Source organism: Dicentrarchus labrax, unplaced genomic scaffold (genome assembly GCF_905237075.1).
Source record: "Dicentrarchus labrax unplaced genomic scaffold, dlabrax2021, whole genome shotgun sequence".
Classification (NCBI taxonomy): Eukaryota; Metazoa; Chordata; class Actinopteri; family Moronidae; genus Dicentrarchus; species Dicentrarchus labrax.
In genome coordinates, this window is record NW_026136718.1 from 21,780,147 (window position 1) to 21,796,163 (window position 16,017).

Sequence of the window (16,017 nt, forward strand, 5' to 3'; positions counted from 1 at the left end):
GCTGTTTCACCCGGCTCACAGCCTGAATAGGAAAATATTAAATAACTTGAGTTGTGCAATCATGTTTTTACTGACATACAGCCCATTTTAGCCTTTTAAGCACCCTTTAAATGCCATGTTACAAACTGAAATCTACATGTACACAGATATACGGTAGATAGGAAACAGTAATGGATCATTGTGGTTAAAACAAATATTTTCATTTTCTAGAGTGGAAAGAAGACACAGTGTTAGTTTCCATGATGGATGTATTATCATTTGTTAGAATAGTTGTGAGGTAATCAACCCTCAACTGAATATGATATCTTAAGTAGAGTTTCATGCATTACTGAACTTGGACACGTCCAGATGTTCTTCAGAAGGTTTCAAGCTGACATATTTTGATTTTTCGATAACAAACAATAGACGAATCAAATTTTCCATCGAATTGGTTCCAAGTGTTGCTGGTCTGCGGTCGTACAGATTAAAAATTGTTTTTATAGAGTGCCCTTACAACTTAGTTATTGTAGATAAACTAAACTTGTCCTGGATGTCTTAAATTCTGTATCAGCAGTCTGTCATGTTTTTGCCGTACTTCCAAAGCTGCGGTCATTTCCGTAATTGCAGCTACTTGAAATAGTTGGAATGACCATAAACTATAACTTGGCCTGTTTGTGTGTGTGTGTGTATTAAGATTTTTTATTTTCCCCTCACCATAAACACATCATAACTATCTTAATATAATGTGAGGGAGTGTGAGAGAAAGAGAGTGCCACAGAGAGAGACTGAGCATCCAAACGCTGTTATGCACACTCTTGTTTACAACATTTTTACATGTGTATATGATGCGTAAACAGACGTTCTGGCATCAGCTAGAAAAATTGCCACAGACAGGACTGCAGTAGAACAGAGGATCTCATTAACTCAAGTGTTCCAACGTTGACATGGAGCAGATGTATGGAGAGGAGCCCGAAAGATCTCACCAAGCCCTCTGGACGAGGAATAAAAGATAATTGTTTGTCACAATAGCAATAAAAGATTACATGGCAACTGGGGATGGAGACAAAGTCTGGCCAGCCCCTCTGGACAGGAAGCATAGTTCACTATCCTCTTTTCTTTCAAACTTAAACTAAAAGGAAAAGGCCAGTATTTTAAATAACCCTTTTGATATTGGAAAGGCATCGAGAGAGCTAGGTTCGAAAAGCTCAGAGCTGAGCGCATGCCGCTGTGACACAGCAGACAAACTGAATCTAAACACATCTGCTTTTGATGATATGCAAGTGACAGCTCATAAGACATTGCCATGCATGAGCTTTGCTGTACTTTACTTCCTACACGAAACGGACCCTTGTCAGCAGGATACTCATGGTCCTGAAAAAATGGAAGAGATATTGACAAAGAGCTGTGGATCAGAGTGCTTCCAGGGTCTTGTGTTCTGTTTGGAGTACAGGTATAATTGATGAGGACACCAGAAGTTGTTTTTTTTGTGTGTTTTTCTGATGGTAAAATAATCTATAGTGCAGAGCAGACTGATGTTCAATCTACAGCCCTCAGCTGAATTGCTGATATGTTCTTTGGCTGTTGGTTTGTGAAGTGAAATGCCATTAAAATGACAAGATGGATCATAGAAAGGAGGAGGGGAAGGGATGCAAGGGACTTGTAGCTAAATCTTTCTCTCTCATCTAAATTTACGAGACAGTGATTACTAGTGGGTTGTAGCATTGGCTGGCTCTGTTTATCAGGAGCGAACTGGATTGGATAGCTTACTATAGCATGGATGGATCAGCTGACAAGCAAAATGTAGAGATTAAAATGAAGTGAAAGAGGTGTAGAGAATTGTGATGAAATGAAAGAACGTTGCTCCCTCGGTTGCTCTGTCCCAGTGGGCCATTTCTAATTTCATTATCAGACGTGTGGCTGATGATCTACAGCTGGATGTTTACGAAATAGTGGCTGAGAGGAAAAGAGAGATTGAGTGATGTAGAAGGACTTGAGAGGGGCTTTTCGGTGGGGGGAGGGCCGCCTTTGTTTTTAACACACAGTCATGACAACAGCCAAGTAAGTAATTTAGTGGCTTTGGCTGGCAAGCTTCGCTCCAGCTCTCAGGGAATAGCTATCAGATTGCATTTTACGTACCGCTAAGAAGTATGTCAGTACCTCACATGTGTTAGCGCCCAGTGCAGAAATCCTCTGAACAGATTGAAGGTCTCATATGAGAGGATGATGACTTGTAGCTGGAAGCAGGTAACATTTCACATACTGTCTCGCCTGCAGGCTTAATGTTTTCCAGCTCTGATTGTGAGATAAGAAAAACAAAACCATTTACTCAAATATCATGTTCCCTGACGTACAGTCTCAACTGTAAGCGATGTAAATAAAGGCTGCATACAGCTCTTTGTTGGGCCCTGTAGTCAGCACATGTTGTTCCTGGTGGAGGGATCGGACAATAATTGCTATACAACAGAACAGAAGGGAATCCCGCCCACACTACAACCTGTCAGCCTGATGGTCTATGAACATTTATCATTGTGAAAGGTGATTTCTTCTTAATGTTTTGGCAGTAGAGAGAGAAAATCCACAATGACAAGATTTTCCTTGTCGGAGAGGATTTTGTCCATTTTTTTTTAAAGCTGCCAATGGAATACTTTAAGATTTAAGATGTCAATAAAGAGTGGAAGACTGCATCATCTGCTTTTATTTATGTTTTACTTTTAGAATATAACAGTAATTATTAGCAAATCCATTATGCAATTTTCATATAGGAACATGCCTGGTCTGGTTTTACTAGCCAAGACAGACGGCCTGTCCTAACATAAGAATCACATAGAGTACATGTACTAAAAGAGCTCCCGGAAAAGTAATTCTTTCCATGGTGTGCACAGCAAGGTAATGGAGGCTGCGCCTGGCTTGTACGTCTCCACCAGACTCTAGACTTTAGAACTGAGACAACAATACATTTTACGACCTTCTTTCCCCCCTTTTTTCTTTTTTTTTTCTCCTTTTGTTCTCTTTCTTTGCTTTACCGTTTTTTAAAGCTTCAGATGAGTGGCACCAGAAATGTGGCATAACCTGGCATTCAGTTTATGTTTCCTCTGTCTCAGTACAAGCTGAAGTACAGATCAGCAACAGGCGCAACCGTGCAGGTTTTCCATTGAACTCCTTCCTGTCATCCTCGGTATATCTCCACAATCTCCTCTCATCTTACATCAAGCCTCCCTTCTCAGTCTCACTTCCTCTCCTCCTCATCTTCCTTCTTTTTACACCCTGTTCCTCATCTTTATCAGCCTTTCCTCTCTTGGCCTGTGGCATCTCCCTAATATTCCCTACGATCCCAATTCTTCAGGTTTCCATTTACATAGTAGACAAAAACAAAAGGAATTGCTGGTGTATCTCACATGAGGTCATCGCAATTTGTAGTATGTAATCTGTACTATGGTTAACGTAATACTCCTCATAATGTACTTTTGTCAAGGGCCCTATCTAGAGCCAGTGTTTTGTTTGTCCATTCTGGGCTTCTTTAGAGACATGGCACAAAAAAAATAAATGGCGGGCTCTGTGGAAAGCAACCTGTGGTGTCTGTAGACATAAAAGACTAAAGATTCCTTCAGGTGATTATACACCAATGAAAACGTAGTTATGGATATTATATTCCCTTTCTGCCAATACATCTTCCTACCATAAAAACGCTCTTTCACCCCATCAGTTGTTATTTGTTAACAATCGCAACTTGTAAGTCAATTAAATGTTCAGCCAGAGTTGACGTCAGTTTTTCAGTCCTCTTGTGAACTATACATACCCAACAGTAAAGATACAGCCAGCTTAACGCCGCCCCATAGGACTGTGCTTTAATGAAAATGCTGCTCAGCCAGACCAGCATGGGGAAATGACAGGCTGTCTGTGGTTTGGCGGAGCAGGCTTTTTTTTACTACGCGCTTTTACTGCAGCATTTAAAACCCCCTCCTTACCGGAGCTACCTCGTCAAAGCATTTCTCCAAAGACTCAACTGTTGTCAAATTATTATTATTTTTTTTAAATGCTGCCTGCAGTTCGTAATGCGACAGCGTGAAATGAGAGTATAAAGACACAAGAAATAAATAAAGAAAATAAAATCCTATTAGTTTCTGGAGAGTCTGTGGCTCAGTTCCCTGCTGCTGAAATACACTTGAGGCACTGGCATTGGTTGGCTGAAGAACAATAGAGCTTAAATTACTTCAAGCCTCAACATTAAGCTTTAGCTGGACGGACAGACAGACGGTCACATTAGATTGGAAGACAGGGCCCAGGTGGTCCAGCATTGAAGGGTCAGTTTAGGTTGTTGAAATGTTGTGGTCTCGGTGCACAAGGGAGATGTAGGACCGCCTATGTTCCTCCTCTCGGGTGTACCGCCTACCTGGGTGGTCAGGTGGTGGTCCGAGCTGCGAGACACACAAACACACCCACCTCCCGCCAACTGTGGAACGTCTTTGTTTAAGAGCCATCTCCATAGTTGTGTGGAAGCTGGAGAAGCGAATGATTGACACGATGGCAGGAAGGAGGGGAGCGCTTATTTAAAAAAGGACAGATGTTAAATAAACGATGAGCCCTCCTCTGTGAGAGAGGCTAGTGTCTCCTGCTCTCTGATTTAGCTCCATCCTGTGATGATGACAGCATGCTCCAGCTCTCAGGAGGCTCCACACAGGCTTGTAAACCTTGTGGGAAGATGCTGTTTGGTCTTTTACAGTGTTGTCTTTTATAGTCTTAACACTATCTCTTCATCTTCTCTCCATTGTCCTCCTCTTTCCTTTCCTCATATCCTCATCTTGACTCAGGAAACATGGGCCCTGAGGCATCACCTCGCCCACGCATGAATGTCTGCTTTTAACATCTGTATTTGATATGTTGAATCTTTACCCCCGCTGGCTGCCTCTAACGACTCAGAGATTCTCTCTTGACTGAGCAACGCTTCTCTTTGCAAGTGCGTTGTCCTGATGGGGTCCAGGTCAGGGAGTTGTGAGCAGTTTGCTAGACATTGTTGCTTCCAGACAGTCAGTCTCACAGGGGGAGTACTGTGTGTTTGTGTGTACGTGTGTGTGGGGGGAGCTGCAGCCTGATTCAGCTGTTCATATTGTAGCCCAAGTCGGCCGGGCTGGCAGGGATTAGGAGGAGAGCTTGCACAACATTTTTCCTACTGTTACGTCAGTGTCCCTGGCCTCTGGACAGCCTGCGGGGGCCAAAGGAGGGTCTGGGTTCCCCTTTGCAGTGTCTGTGTGGTCTGCGTCTTTACCTCATCACTGAGGTCAGCCTGGTACTCCGAAAGACGTGACTGTTTGTGTGTTGTTGGAATTTTTCACTGTTCAAGTTTCAAAGTCACCACCCTTCAAAAACAGCATATTTAAATTACTAACAGCACTGCTGCTTCCACAGCTGCTGCTACTTTGTAAAACTGCTATTAGTGCAAGTGTGGAAATGATTAATTGTATAGATGATCAACAGAAAATTGATAAATGACAGTTTCAGTCACTCACTGAATACCAATTTTGAAGCCATTTCTCAAGTCATAATCCGAGTCAGGTTTATTGCCAAGTAGGTTTTCACATACAAGGAATTTGCCTTGGTAAGTTTGTGCATAACAATTAAACATAGAAAAATATAAATAAAGATAAAAATAGAGACAATAAAAAGAGACAATATAGAAAAATATAAAAAAGAGACAATATGGCCGAATACTTAAATAAATGAGTGAAGAGCTGTACAGTAATGTGCAAAATATTGTCTGGGGGACTCTGCAAGTTAGCAGTGTGACGTATAATGATATTGCAACGTGCAAGATAAAAACCGAGCAAAGCGCATTAATGTAACTCATAGATTCAGGGTGGGTGGTGGGTTTAACAGTCGGTGTCAGTGATGGTCCTGGGACTTGTTGATGAGACCAGCTGCAGATGGGGGGGTGTTCCTGTGGTGTGAGGTTTTGGTCCTAGTGGACCTCCTGGGAAGTGTCTCAGAGTTTGTGTCTGGGGGCGTACTGGTCCCTGAGGCGTGCAGGTAAGGTTCAACATTACAACTATAGCTGCACAGTTAATCAAAATATAATGGAAATCTCAATATGCAATATCCAAATCGTTGAGGCTGCAATTTTTTAGGAAGTACTGTAGCGATGCAGTGAAGCCCTGGCCTACAAATCTTCTCCAGATGTGAGAAAACATCATTGTGATTTTAATTGGTTTTTCAGTAGAAATGAAAATTTGGACACTTATTTTGTTATATTTTGTAGATCTATACTGTAAATGTCATTGTTGTCCAATCGAAATGCATTGTGTTTGATGATCCATGATTCTGCCCTTAAGGTCTAACAAACATTCATGAATGCATTTCCTGCCACTTAAAATATTTTCAGAGCCTTTAAAATTAGTTTTAAATCAACATTGTTGTGGATTGTCAGCTTGCCATTTGTCTTCTCTTTTACCAGATACAAACTATTGGAGGATTCCTTCATCAACACATTGCTCTGTAGCGCCACTAGCGGCCAAATCATTTAACCTTTAAACAATTCATCAATTCATCAGAATGTTTGAGGTTGACTTCTTATTCCACAAAACTGCACTTAAGCAGGAATCTGTGCACAGCTTGCTTATGTATTTGACATTGCAATAGTTTTAATCAGTAATGCGTACTGAGCTTGAACAGGAGGCAGAGCGAGGTCCTGCAGAGTTTTATCTGTTTGTTTTTGCAGTCTTCCATTAAACTGTCTGAGCCTTTGACTGCTTCTTGTCCTCCTCTCTCTCTTCCTCCTCATCTGCTTTTCTCTCCTCATCATATCCTGCTCTCTGCCTCCTCTCGACTTCCCGCCCAGTGACCTCCGAATGATTTAATACATTCAGTTAAACGGCGCCTTATACAAAAAGGTACTGTTGTTCAGTGTGTAATATCAATTTCCCTGATTGTTTGTGTGTTTTCAGGAGCTGTCGAGCTGCGGCTGGAACAAGAAGGAGAAGCACAGCTCTGCTCCAAATGTTGTGGCCTTCACTCGCAGGTTCAACCAGGTGAGACGCATACCGGTACTCAGTTTGCACTTATGTCACATTCTGTACTACCTCAGGTCTCCCACAAAAGGAGAGAGAAAACAATCCCTTATGCAATGTTTAAGATTTATGAACTGTGGTCATCTAGCAACGGAGAGATTACAGCTCCTCTTTCCATCATGTCCTCTGCCTCCATCCTCCAAGTACTAAATCATTGCTCTAACTTTCTCAGAGGTGGCGGTTTTGAAGCCCTGCTTGTCATGGCAGCTCCTAATAATGTCCTCCCTGCTAGTCCTCACAAATAGTCCCCAGGTGGAACAGGTCAGCAGGAGGAAGGCAGTTTATTGTGTTTATTTTGTCCTCAGCTGGTCCTTGGTCCTGGCATTCATTAACTCATTAATGTGCACGTGTAGGTACATGTCCAAATGTATGCAGGAGTGTGTATGGCATGCTCCCTCAGTGCCCTGTGAAATCATCAACAGGAAGTTGTGATGATGTAAGGGGCAGCCATGCCCTTTAATCCCCTTCCAGTGTTTTTGCCAGGCTCCTTAAGACCCACTTTACTGCCCTCCAGTATAAATATGAGATGATCTAACAAGAATGTGTTGCTGTGGAAACTTCTCCATGTATAGCAGATCCCAAACGGTGATTCAAGATGTTAGCTGCACGCATTTCAGCTGGTGGGAGCCAAGGAAAATGAGCTTTTTGGATAATAGGACTTGGACTGGGAGGGCAGAGAGTCCCAGAAAGCTCCTTAGCATGAGCATGAGCCATATTCCTCTTCCTTCAGTCCTCGTTTTGTTGGCACTATACGCTTTGGGAGCCAACGGAGCAGAAGAGAGCTGGCCAGCTTTTAGCAGGCAGCAAGTAGAGAATAATTCAGAACCCATTATGATCAATGCACAATAATCTGGCTTATTGAGTTTTGTGCTGAGACAAATCGGCATTTTGCGTACAGTCGTCAAAAAGAAGTTTTTATTCAGAAAAAATAAGATGAATGATACAAAATTAGTGGTGATGATAACCAAATGGGAATAGACCATATTATCATCAGAAGGGAAGACCTAAATTGAAATAGCCATAAAATAATCAACATATTTTATCATAACACCATTAGGTGCAAGGTATTCTGTTATTTAAATTTTAGGTAAAATATTACCAATTACAAACTAATGGGGGTCAGATAACAGTTAAGGACTGAAATGACTTATTCTCAAATGAGCATTATGTCAAAAAAAAGCGCAGCATCGCAAAGTTATTCCAACTCATTGACCACTAATGGTGCAACGACTTCTGGGTCATTCTTTATACAGGTTTGTAAATTAAATTTAAACCACTGAACAGGCCTTAGCACATAAGGGATCACATCACCGCAAGTCTGTCAGTCAGCTGTAGTCCCCATCTTTGGCCAGATCTCCGTCCCATCCCTTCCTCCCCTTAGGCCATTAAATGGGTTGATCCAGAGCTATCAGCTTGTGTCTGGATCCGTCTGCTTCCGCTTATTTATGGTTATTGAAGCACTGGGGCCTCGCAGCTCCATCTGGAGGTCTTGATACCCACATAAACGCAGCCCCGAAGACATGATCTTCACTTCAGGCTGTAATATGAGATCTGTAGAGACAGGACTTTGTCTGCACAACCACCCCTACCCAAAACCCTGACTCTGTCTCACATACATGCACTTATGATTGCACTTATGTAGAGCACTGCCATTCTGAGTGATCTCATCGCTGTGCAGTTTTGGAGGCCAAGACTGACGAGGACACAGGCCCTGTAATGAACCCCAGTGGTATAGCGATTTGGAGAGACATGCTATGTCCAGATTGACCTCAGATATCAAGTTAGACCACTGAGGAAACTAAATGTGAAGCTGCAGCATGTTTTGCTCCCAGGTTGGAATCACATTTTACAGTCAATGGAAACTCCTGTCTACTGTAAACTGAAGGTGGAGGGAAGATGACAATTTTTAAGAGTTTTTTTTTTTATCTTGAGAGTTGGAGCTGCCTCAAGGAAAGAGATGCAAATGAAAGTAGAAGCCTGGGGAAGTCAGGGTCCACCATCTATGCATCGTCTGCCCATTTTCACTACCTCATCTTCTTTACAGACCTCTCCTCATGAAACGGAGAAAATTAAACACACATGGCTTTGTTTCCTGGAGATACAGTACCTACATCAATTGAACCTAGTTTAAGGCGTGTGTGCGTGCGTGCGTGCGTGTGGGTGTGTGTGTGTCTGTGTCTGTGTCTGTCTGTGTCTGTGTGTCTGTCTGTGTCTGTGTGTGTCTGTGTCTATGTCTCTTGTTTATAAGAGAAGATCGGGAGAGAGCGAGTAGCTGGATGAATTTATCTCTTCACTCCTCAGCTCCTCATCTCTTCCTTGAAACAAAAACAAGTCATGGGGCTGCTTCCAGGAAACAGTAGCCAAAGCTAGTTGTAGGTTAGGATTTGTGCACATCAAGAATGTAGAAACACACACACACACACACACACACACACACACACACACACTTAATTCATAGACATACGCAGGACACACCCAGTGGTCTGTGGCTTGAATGGAGAATAGTTGACCACAAGTCTAATAGGAGAGAAGAATGGCCACAGAGCAAAGTGAGAGAATAATTCAGGAACTGAAAGAGTAAAAGTGTGTCTGTGTTGATGGTCAATCTGCCTGGGACGGTCTTATCAGAACACAATGTGCAGACAGCTGTGGGCTTTGAAAGCCCTCACAGCCCTGCAGCGTTGAAGCTAACTTCCCCTCCCATTACCTCCTCTCTTCCCTCACTCTTCTCCCTTTCCTCTTTCCATTCTCTCTCTCCCCAGAGCTTAAACACTGATTGATTCACTGACTTGTCTCTGTATGTGTGTATGTGTAATCAGAACTTTGGCTTACCAGCATTCTCCCTAAAGAGACAGATTTCCAACATCATTCTTGGTCTGGCCAAGTCCTCTGAACACACGTATACACACATACACACTGGGTTGACATATTAGGAGTTATGGTGTGTATCTGTTGTGTAATCAGTTGGAATCAGTTGGATTTTCCTTTGCAGCTCTTGTTTTTCCTCAAGAGCTAATTTTTAATCGACTCTAATGGAGCGTTAGCCGTCTGCCCTGTGCTCCCCTGCTCTGCTTTGTACTGGTTTCAGCCCAGAGTTGTCCTGACTGTCTGCCGACATTGGCTCTGGACTCAAAGACTGGCGATTTAACAAGGGAAAACTCCCTGTCTTGCTTTGTACATACCTGATATTTTCTTTGTGCTTTGAAGTATGTAACATAATGAGAGATAAAGTTTTCTGTGTCCTCAGTTTTTGCAGTATCTTGGATATGTTTTTGGGTGAGTTTTTGACTGTTGCTGGGTGCCGTAATCTCCGTTCATGTGTGGGTTTTTTTTTTTTGTAGACAAGTTTCTGGGTGGTACGAGAGATCCTCCACGCTCAGACGTTGAAGATCAGAGCTGAGGTGCTGAGTCTGTACATTCGCACTGCCAAGGTACACACATGCACACACAACATGACATTGTTGTTCTATCCTTATGAATGTTTGCATTGTAAACTTGACTTAATATATGCTCTGTGTACTTCATAGAAACTGTGTGACATGAACAACCTCCATGCAGTCATGGCTGTGGTGTCCTCGTTACAAAGTGCTCCCATCTTCAGACTTACCAAAACATGGGCGGTGAGTATATTTACCTTTGAAGGCAAGCATGTCTGGTTTATTAGTAGAGTGCTGTCAATAAGCTGGGATGTCACTCAGATCTCTACCGAAACACTGGGCGCATAAACAAAGGCTGATACAAACCTGTACACAAGTAACATGACAAGATGAATGGCAGAGTTCAGAAAGAACTAATAAATAAAGAGGATCTTAAATTTACCACATTTCACAAGATCATATTTAACAAACCTTTCAGAGAGATGGATTTTGTGTGCCGGAAACAGTTACACATTATTCTACTGTAGACCTTTATATTCAAGACATGATGTATCCATTTTAAAAACTTGGATTGACAACCAGTCTGTTTCATGTAGAGTTTATATAATGACATGATGATGCTCTGATGTAATGGTGGAAATTTCTTATATTCGGGTCCACAAAACCACATGAGACTCTCTTTTTACCAGTCAGTAATTGCTGTTGCTTGCCAGGACATGGCACACCTGCCTCTTAGAAGACAGACGAGTAGACAAATACACACACACACTTGATCTTTGCAGGTATCTTTAGTACTTTATTCTATTATCACAACCTATAAAGTTCCTATGTCCGCAGAGCAGCTGTACTGTGGTCAGATGCTTTAAAACTGCTGCTGCCTCAGTCCACAAGTTAACTAGTCTGCAGTGTAGCCCTCTTGTAGGAGTAGGCTTCATATCCATAGCTCAGACAAATGGACAAACACACACAAGCGTGCAAACAAACAGTCTTTCTCTACCTGGAAAGCTGCTGGTTTTTGAGTGGCCAGTTCATTAAGACAAGCAATCAGCCGGAGAGCAATGTTTTTATTCTGTGCAACGTAACTGCATTTTGTTCTTACATTGACAATTGTAACATTAAAAAGTGTTCATTGGTTGAACAACGTCTTGAATGGTTAATTGACTGACCACACCCTCTGAATTTGCTGGGATTATTTTCCTACTTTATGAAAGGTTGACTAGAAATTCTGAATCAAAATTGATGGTTTGTCTCACAGTCAGCCCTGTATCAGTCTAATAATACATACATTTCCCTGCTCCGTTTCTGATTCTCAGTCTCTTTCTGTACTGTATTTTACTGTTACTTGTTATTGCCCTTTGGTGTATATCAGATTACATTCATTAGTAAATGCAGCCGAATGAAGGCGACTTAAATGAAGTCATTTTATTTGACGACCTCTTTTACATTGTATTTCTTCTAGCCTGTATGTGTTGCTAACCCATTATAGATGTTCTGTTAAACTCTCTTTTTTCTCATTCTCCCTTTTTCTTTTTCTTTCCTTCCTTACGGCACAGTTACTAAGTCGGAAGGACAAGGCAACGTTTGATCGGCTCGACTACCTGATGTCCAAAGAAGACAACTATAAACGTCTGAGAGACTTCATAAGCAGCCAGAGCATGGTCTCTTGTATACCATACCTAGGTAAAAGACACACACACACAGACCACCAGAAGGTTTGATCTTTGAAGGATGCACTAAAATGCCATACTATCAGCTTCTTATCTTTATGGCCTGTTTACTGGCCAAAGGTTAATCTAAAAACAAACCTTCTGAGTTTTAGGAAACAAACTTCCTCTCACATTTTTGGTCTGTTGATCGTCTGTCATCCGTCTTCTCTCAGTATTTCTTTCAATAGGCTGCTTGTTTCCACTGGAGCTGTTGCTTCTTTTAAGTTTGTACTCTGTCTTCTTGCTTCATCGAGTAGAAGAGCGTGGATGTTCAACGTGAATTTGCCGCTCTGTTGTGAAACATCTTGAAGTTCCTTTTAGCTGGAACAAACACATGAATCAGTGAGAAATAAAAAGTAATGATATATTTCTCCGTCCTTTCCTTAAATATTTATGCCCCCCTCTTTCTTTGGCTCTGCAGCATGACATCACACAGGAATCCCTTATGAGTTTTTCAAGGAAAAAGCTGATGAGTTAGAGTTTCGTGCACGTGTGTGGTTTTATTGCAGTACTGTTTGTTCTTGTTTTGACTTGATGATGACTTTGATGTTCTTTACTGCCACGATTTTTCCTCTTACCATCCGGCTTGTATCATAGCTACTGCTGTGTGATTCAAACTTCGATGCACAAGTATGTACAAACAAACACGCACACAAGCACAAACACAGAGCTCAAAAGTCTGTTTGTCGTTAAAGAAACTTTAAACCACCCATTTTCCCCATCACGCTCTGTCATGGAAGTCTGGAGGTAATGACAGACCATGAGACAAATGCAAAGCTAATGCTGTGAAACGGCACACATTTGCCAGTTTAACTATATGTCCTCATTGTGTGCGTATGTGAACATGGAGAGACTTTCCATTTGGTAAGCGTTTCAGTGATGTGTGACTAGTTGGCCGTTCTAAGGGTGGAGTCTCTTTGTGTTGTAAGTCTTTGTATGTGTGAGTGGAATGGTGTTTCCTTACAGACTGAGCCTGTCAGTGATGCGTGTGAATATGTGATGTGTGACCAGCTGGCTGTCCTCAAGGCTGGACCGAGCCAAGTTGGCGCACTGGAGGGAAATCGCCACTCTCTTGTTGTCCGACGCTCTTCTCCATCATTAATCCACCCGATCCCTCGGAAGGGGAGAGGGAATGAATGAGTGGGAGACTGCAAGCCGCAGTGCTGTGCTTGTTCCAGAGCATCACTCCCAGTATAAGTTGTTTTTGTGTGTGTGTGTGTGTGTGTGTGTAAAATGGGTAAACTTGGGTTGGGGGTTTCTCCTGATATGTTTGTGCATGAGTTCCCCTCTGTGGTCATTAAACAGAATACCTGTTGAAGCTTACATTAAAGTCCCAACCCACAGCAGAGGGCTAAAATTACCATGTGTGTTTCTCTATGTGCTAAATATGCCACAGGAGGGTTAATTTCTGTGTGTGTGTTTTTGTGTATTTGTGCCACTTTTGTGACTTCCTATCATGTTTCTGTCTTTGCTCCATTTGGGTCTTTTAGGTAGGTGTGATGCTTATCTGTGGTGATAATGAAGACTGGAGAAAGAGCCCTGTGTCTGCTGTGTAGTCACCAAATTAGTTTTTTTCCACAGTGATACATTTGTGTTCAGCTGTGTGTGTGTGCGACTGCGTGAACTCTGACCTGCTATTAGGCTTGGCAGACACAGCCCCCTCCTGTCTGCGCTCACCACAGGGCCAGCCTGTTAAATGCTTAGATGAGCTTGTTCCTGCTCTCTAGCCAGTCATGCAAGGACAAAGAGCCCACAGAAATGTATGGCTCCACTGTGATAAAACACACACATTTTAAAATGTTTCCCTGACTCTTTATGCTTTCACCTTGGCCATGAAGTGAAAGCAGCACAACAGCAGTTAGCTGTAGTCCTCCATCAATGTGTACACAGAATTGGTTCAGCAACGTACTGCGGTGCACTCAAGTCTATTGACAGTGCCCACAGCCCAATGGATAATCATGTCGGTGCATTTGTAAGAGGAAAAAACATTGATTAAGGGCCTAAAAAGATGGTTTGAATTGCAGCGACATATGTGGAGCACAGTTGCTGTGGTTAAAAGGCAAGTGTATCTGTTCTGTTAGACAGATGAGTGAAAAATGCACATGTCCTGTGTAAACGGGGGGTAACCATTTACCATTACACTTCTCTGAAAAGTGTGTTTTTTAGCAAGAGCTTATTACGATAATCCCAGTGTAATTTTATTACAGTTTACTCTGAGATCTGCAGTAGCTGTTTGCTATTCTATCTCTCGACAGTGGAGAAAGACTCTACAGAGGGCCAGAAATCGGCTCAAGGGCCCTTGACTCCCTCCTGCTCAAGCATGCTGTTGATGTAGTTATAGCTGTGGGATAAAAGAAACACTGTATGGAATAACCAATGTAATGGAAAGCACCAGGGGCAAGGTGTCATATGTGTCAGATCAGAAAAGCCAGCCAAACAAGGGGTTCATTCCCCTACTGGTTCTTATACCCTACAGTCTTGTGTGTCAGGACAGCCAGGCGGGGGCTGGCCTTGGCTCTTGGACTGCATGGATGTACAGTATTTTAGATGGCTGACAGCAAGCCTACCCGCCAGTTTTGTTGGCTCACCGTATAAGTATGTGATCTAAATCGTGTTGACCGTATGTGTCCATGAGCTTCTCCTTACAGTGTTTGCGTCAGACTGCTCCTGTCTGTTCTGACTTACAGTTCCTCAGAGGGAAAGGTCCAGAGGGGAGCCATAATTTCAAGATATATATGTTTGTATTTTAGGGAAAGAAAAGCTCAACGTTTTTATGTGGAAGGAATGTTCCCCTCCTTCTCATCCCTGTCTGCCTTTTTCTTGCCTTTTATCTCAGCTTACTGTCTCTCTGGTTCTTTCATTTTAGACTAAATTCTTCTCTAGCAGCATCATATAATATCCTGCCTGTTGTCTATTTCTGTCCTCCTTACCTTAGTATAGTCTGATCTGCTTCTGCATGGAAAGCTGTCTTTTCCCTCTGACATATTTCTTTCAAACTCCTCCATTGCTTTAGTCTTCTTCCATTCAACAAGAAGAATGGGATTTTAAATGTTCTCTTACTGTGGCCACACTTCATTTTTATTCTTCCAACTTTATACAACTAATAAATCCATCTGACCTTCTTTAGCACCTTAAAAGCTTGTACTGTACTTAAAGTGTTTCATTTCAGATGACTATCATCCTTCATACAGATAAAGGCTTGGTTCATACACTGTGTTCCAAGTTATTATGCATGTTCTTTTTCTTACAAAATAGCCGATATAATTGGCAGTCAATAGGATTTTTTATTCCTCAACGATTATATCGTAATCTGGATTTTATTAAACACAATTACCAATGATGACAATGGCATTTTTTGCAAAATAACTCAAAATGCAGTGTTCCAAATTATTATGCAAAACAGAGTTTCAAAACACTTAATCGTTTCTAAAGGATTGAAAACCGAAATCTGTTGTATTTTTTGCATTAGAGGGGATAATTTTTCTCAAATCAAAGCTATTTAAATCAAAAACATCTTTAAAGATTGAGTTACATATTAACATAGGAGCCCTTCTTTGATATCACATCAACACTCTCTCTACAGTTTCTGCCTGTATTTCCTTTGAGGATGCCAGAATTGCCTCCCAGAGCTGCTGTTTTGAGGTAAATTGCCGCCCACCGTCCTAGAGCTTCCTTTTAAGGATGCTCCACAGGTTTCCAATAGGGTTGAGGTCAGGAGATGATGGTGGCCACACGGTGATTCTTTCTCCCTTAATGCCCATAGCAGCCTAGGCCTCAATGGTATTTGTTGCAGCATGGGATGGTACGTTGTCTTACATGAAAATGATTTTACTCCGGAAGACATGGTTCTTCTTTTCATACCATGGCAGGAAATGGGCAGTAAGGAACTCCACATAT

At 42.1% G+C, this 16,017-nt stretch overlaps 1 protein-coding gene across 5 annotated transcripts in view; it reads left to right on the top strand.

Moving 5' to 3' along the window:
• ralgps2 (Ral GEF with PH domain and SH3 binding motif 2) overlaps nt 1-16,017 on the top strand; it is a 73,962-nt gene that overhangs the window by 28,215 nt on the left and 29,730 nt on the right. For all 5 annotated transcript variants that reach the window (XM_051377929.1, XM_051377933.1, XM_051377932.1 and 2 more), the window contains exons 6-9: nt 6,915-6,998; nt 10,379-10,468; nt 10,565-10,657; nt 11,968-12,094. In XM_051377929.1, the coding sequence (XP_051233889.1) occupies nt 6,915-6,998; nt 10,379-10,468; nt 10,565-10,657; nt 11,968-12,094 (394 nt within the window). The remainder of the gene's footprint in view (nt 1-6,914; nt 6,999-10,378; nt 10,469-10,564; nt 10,658-11,967; nt 12,095-16,017) is intronic.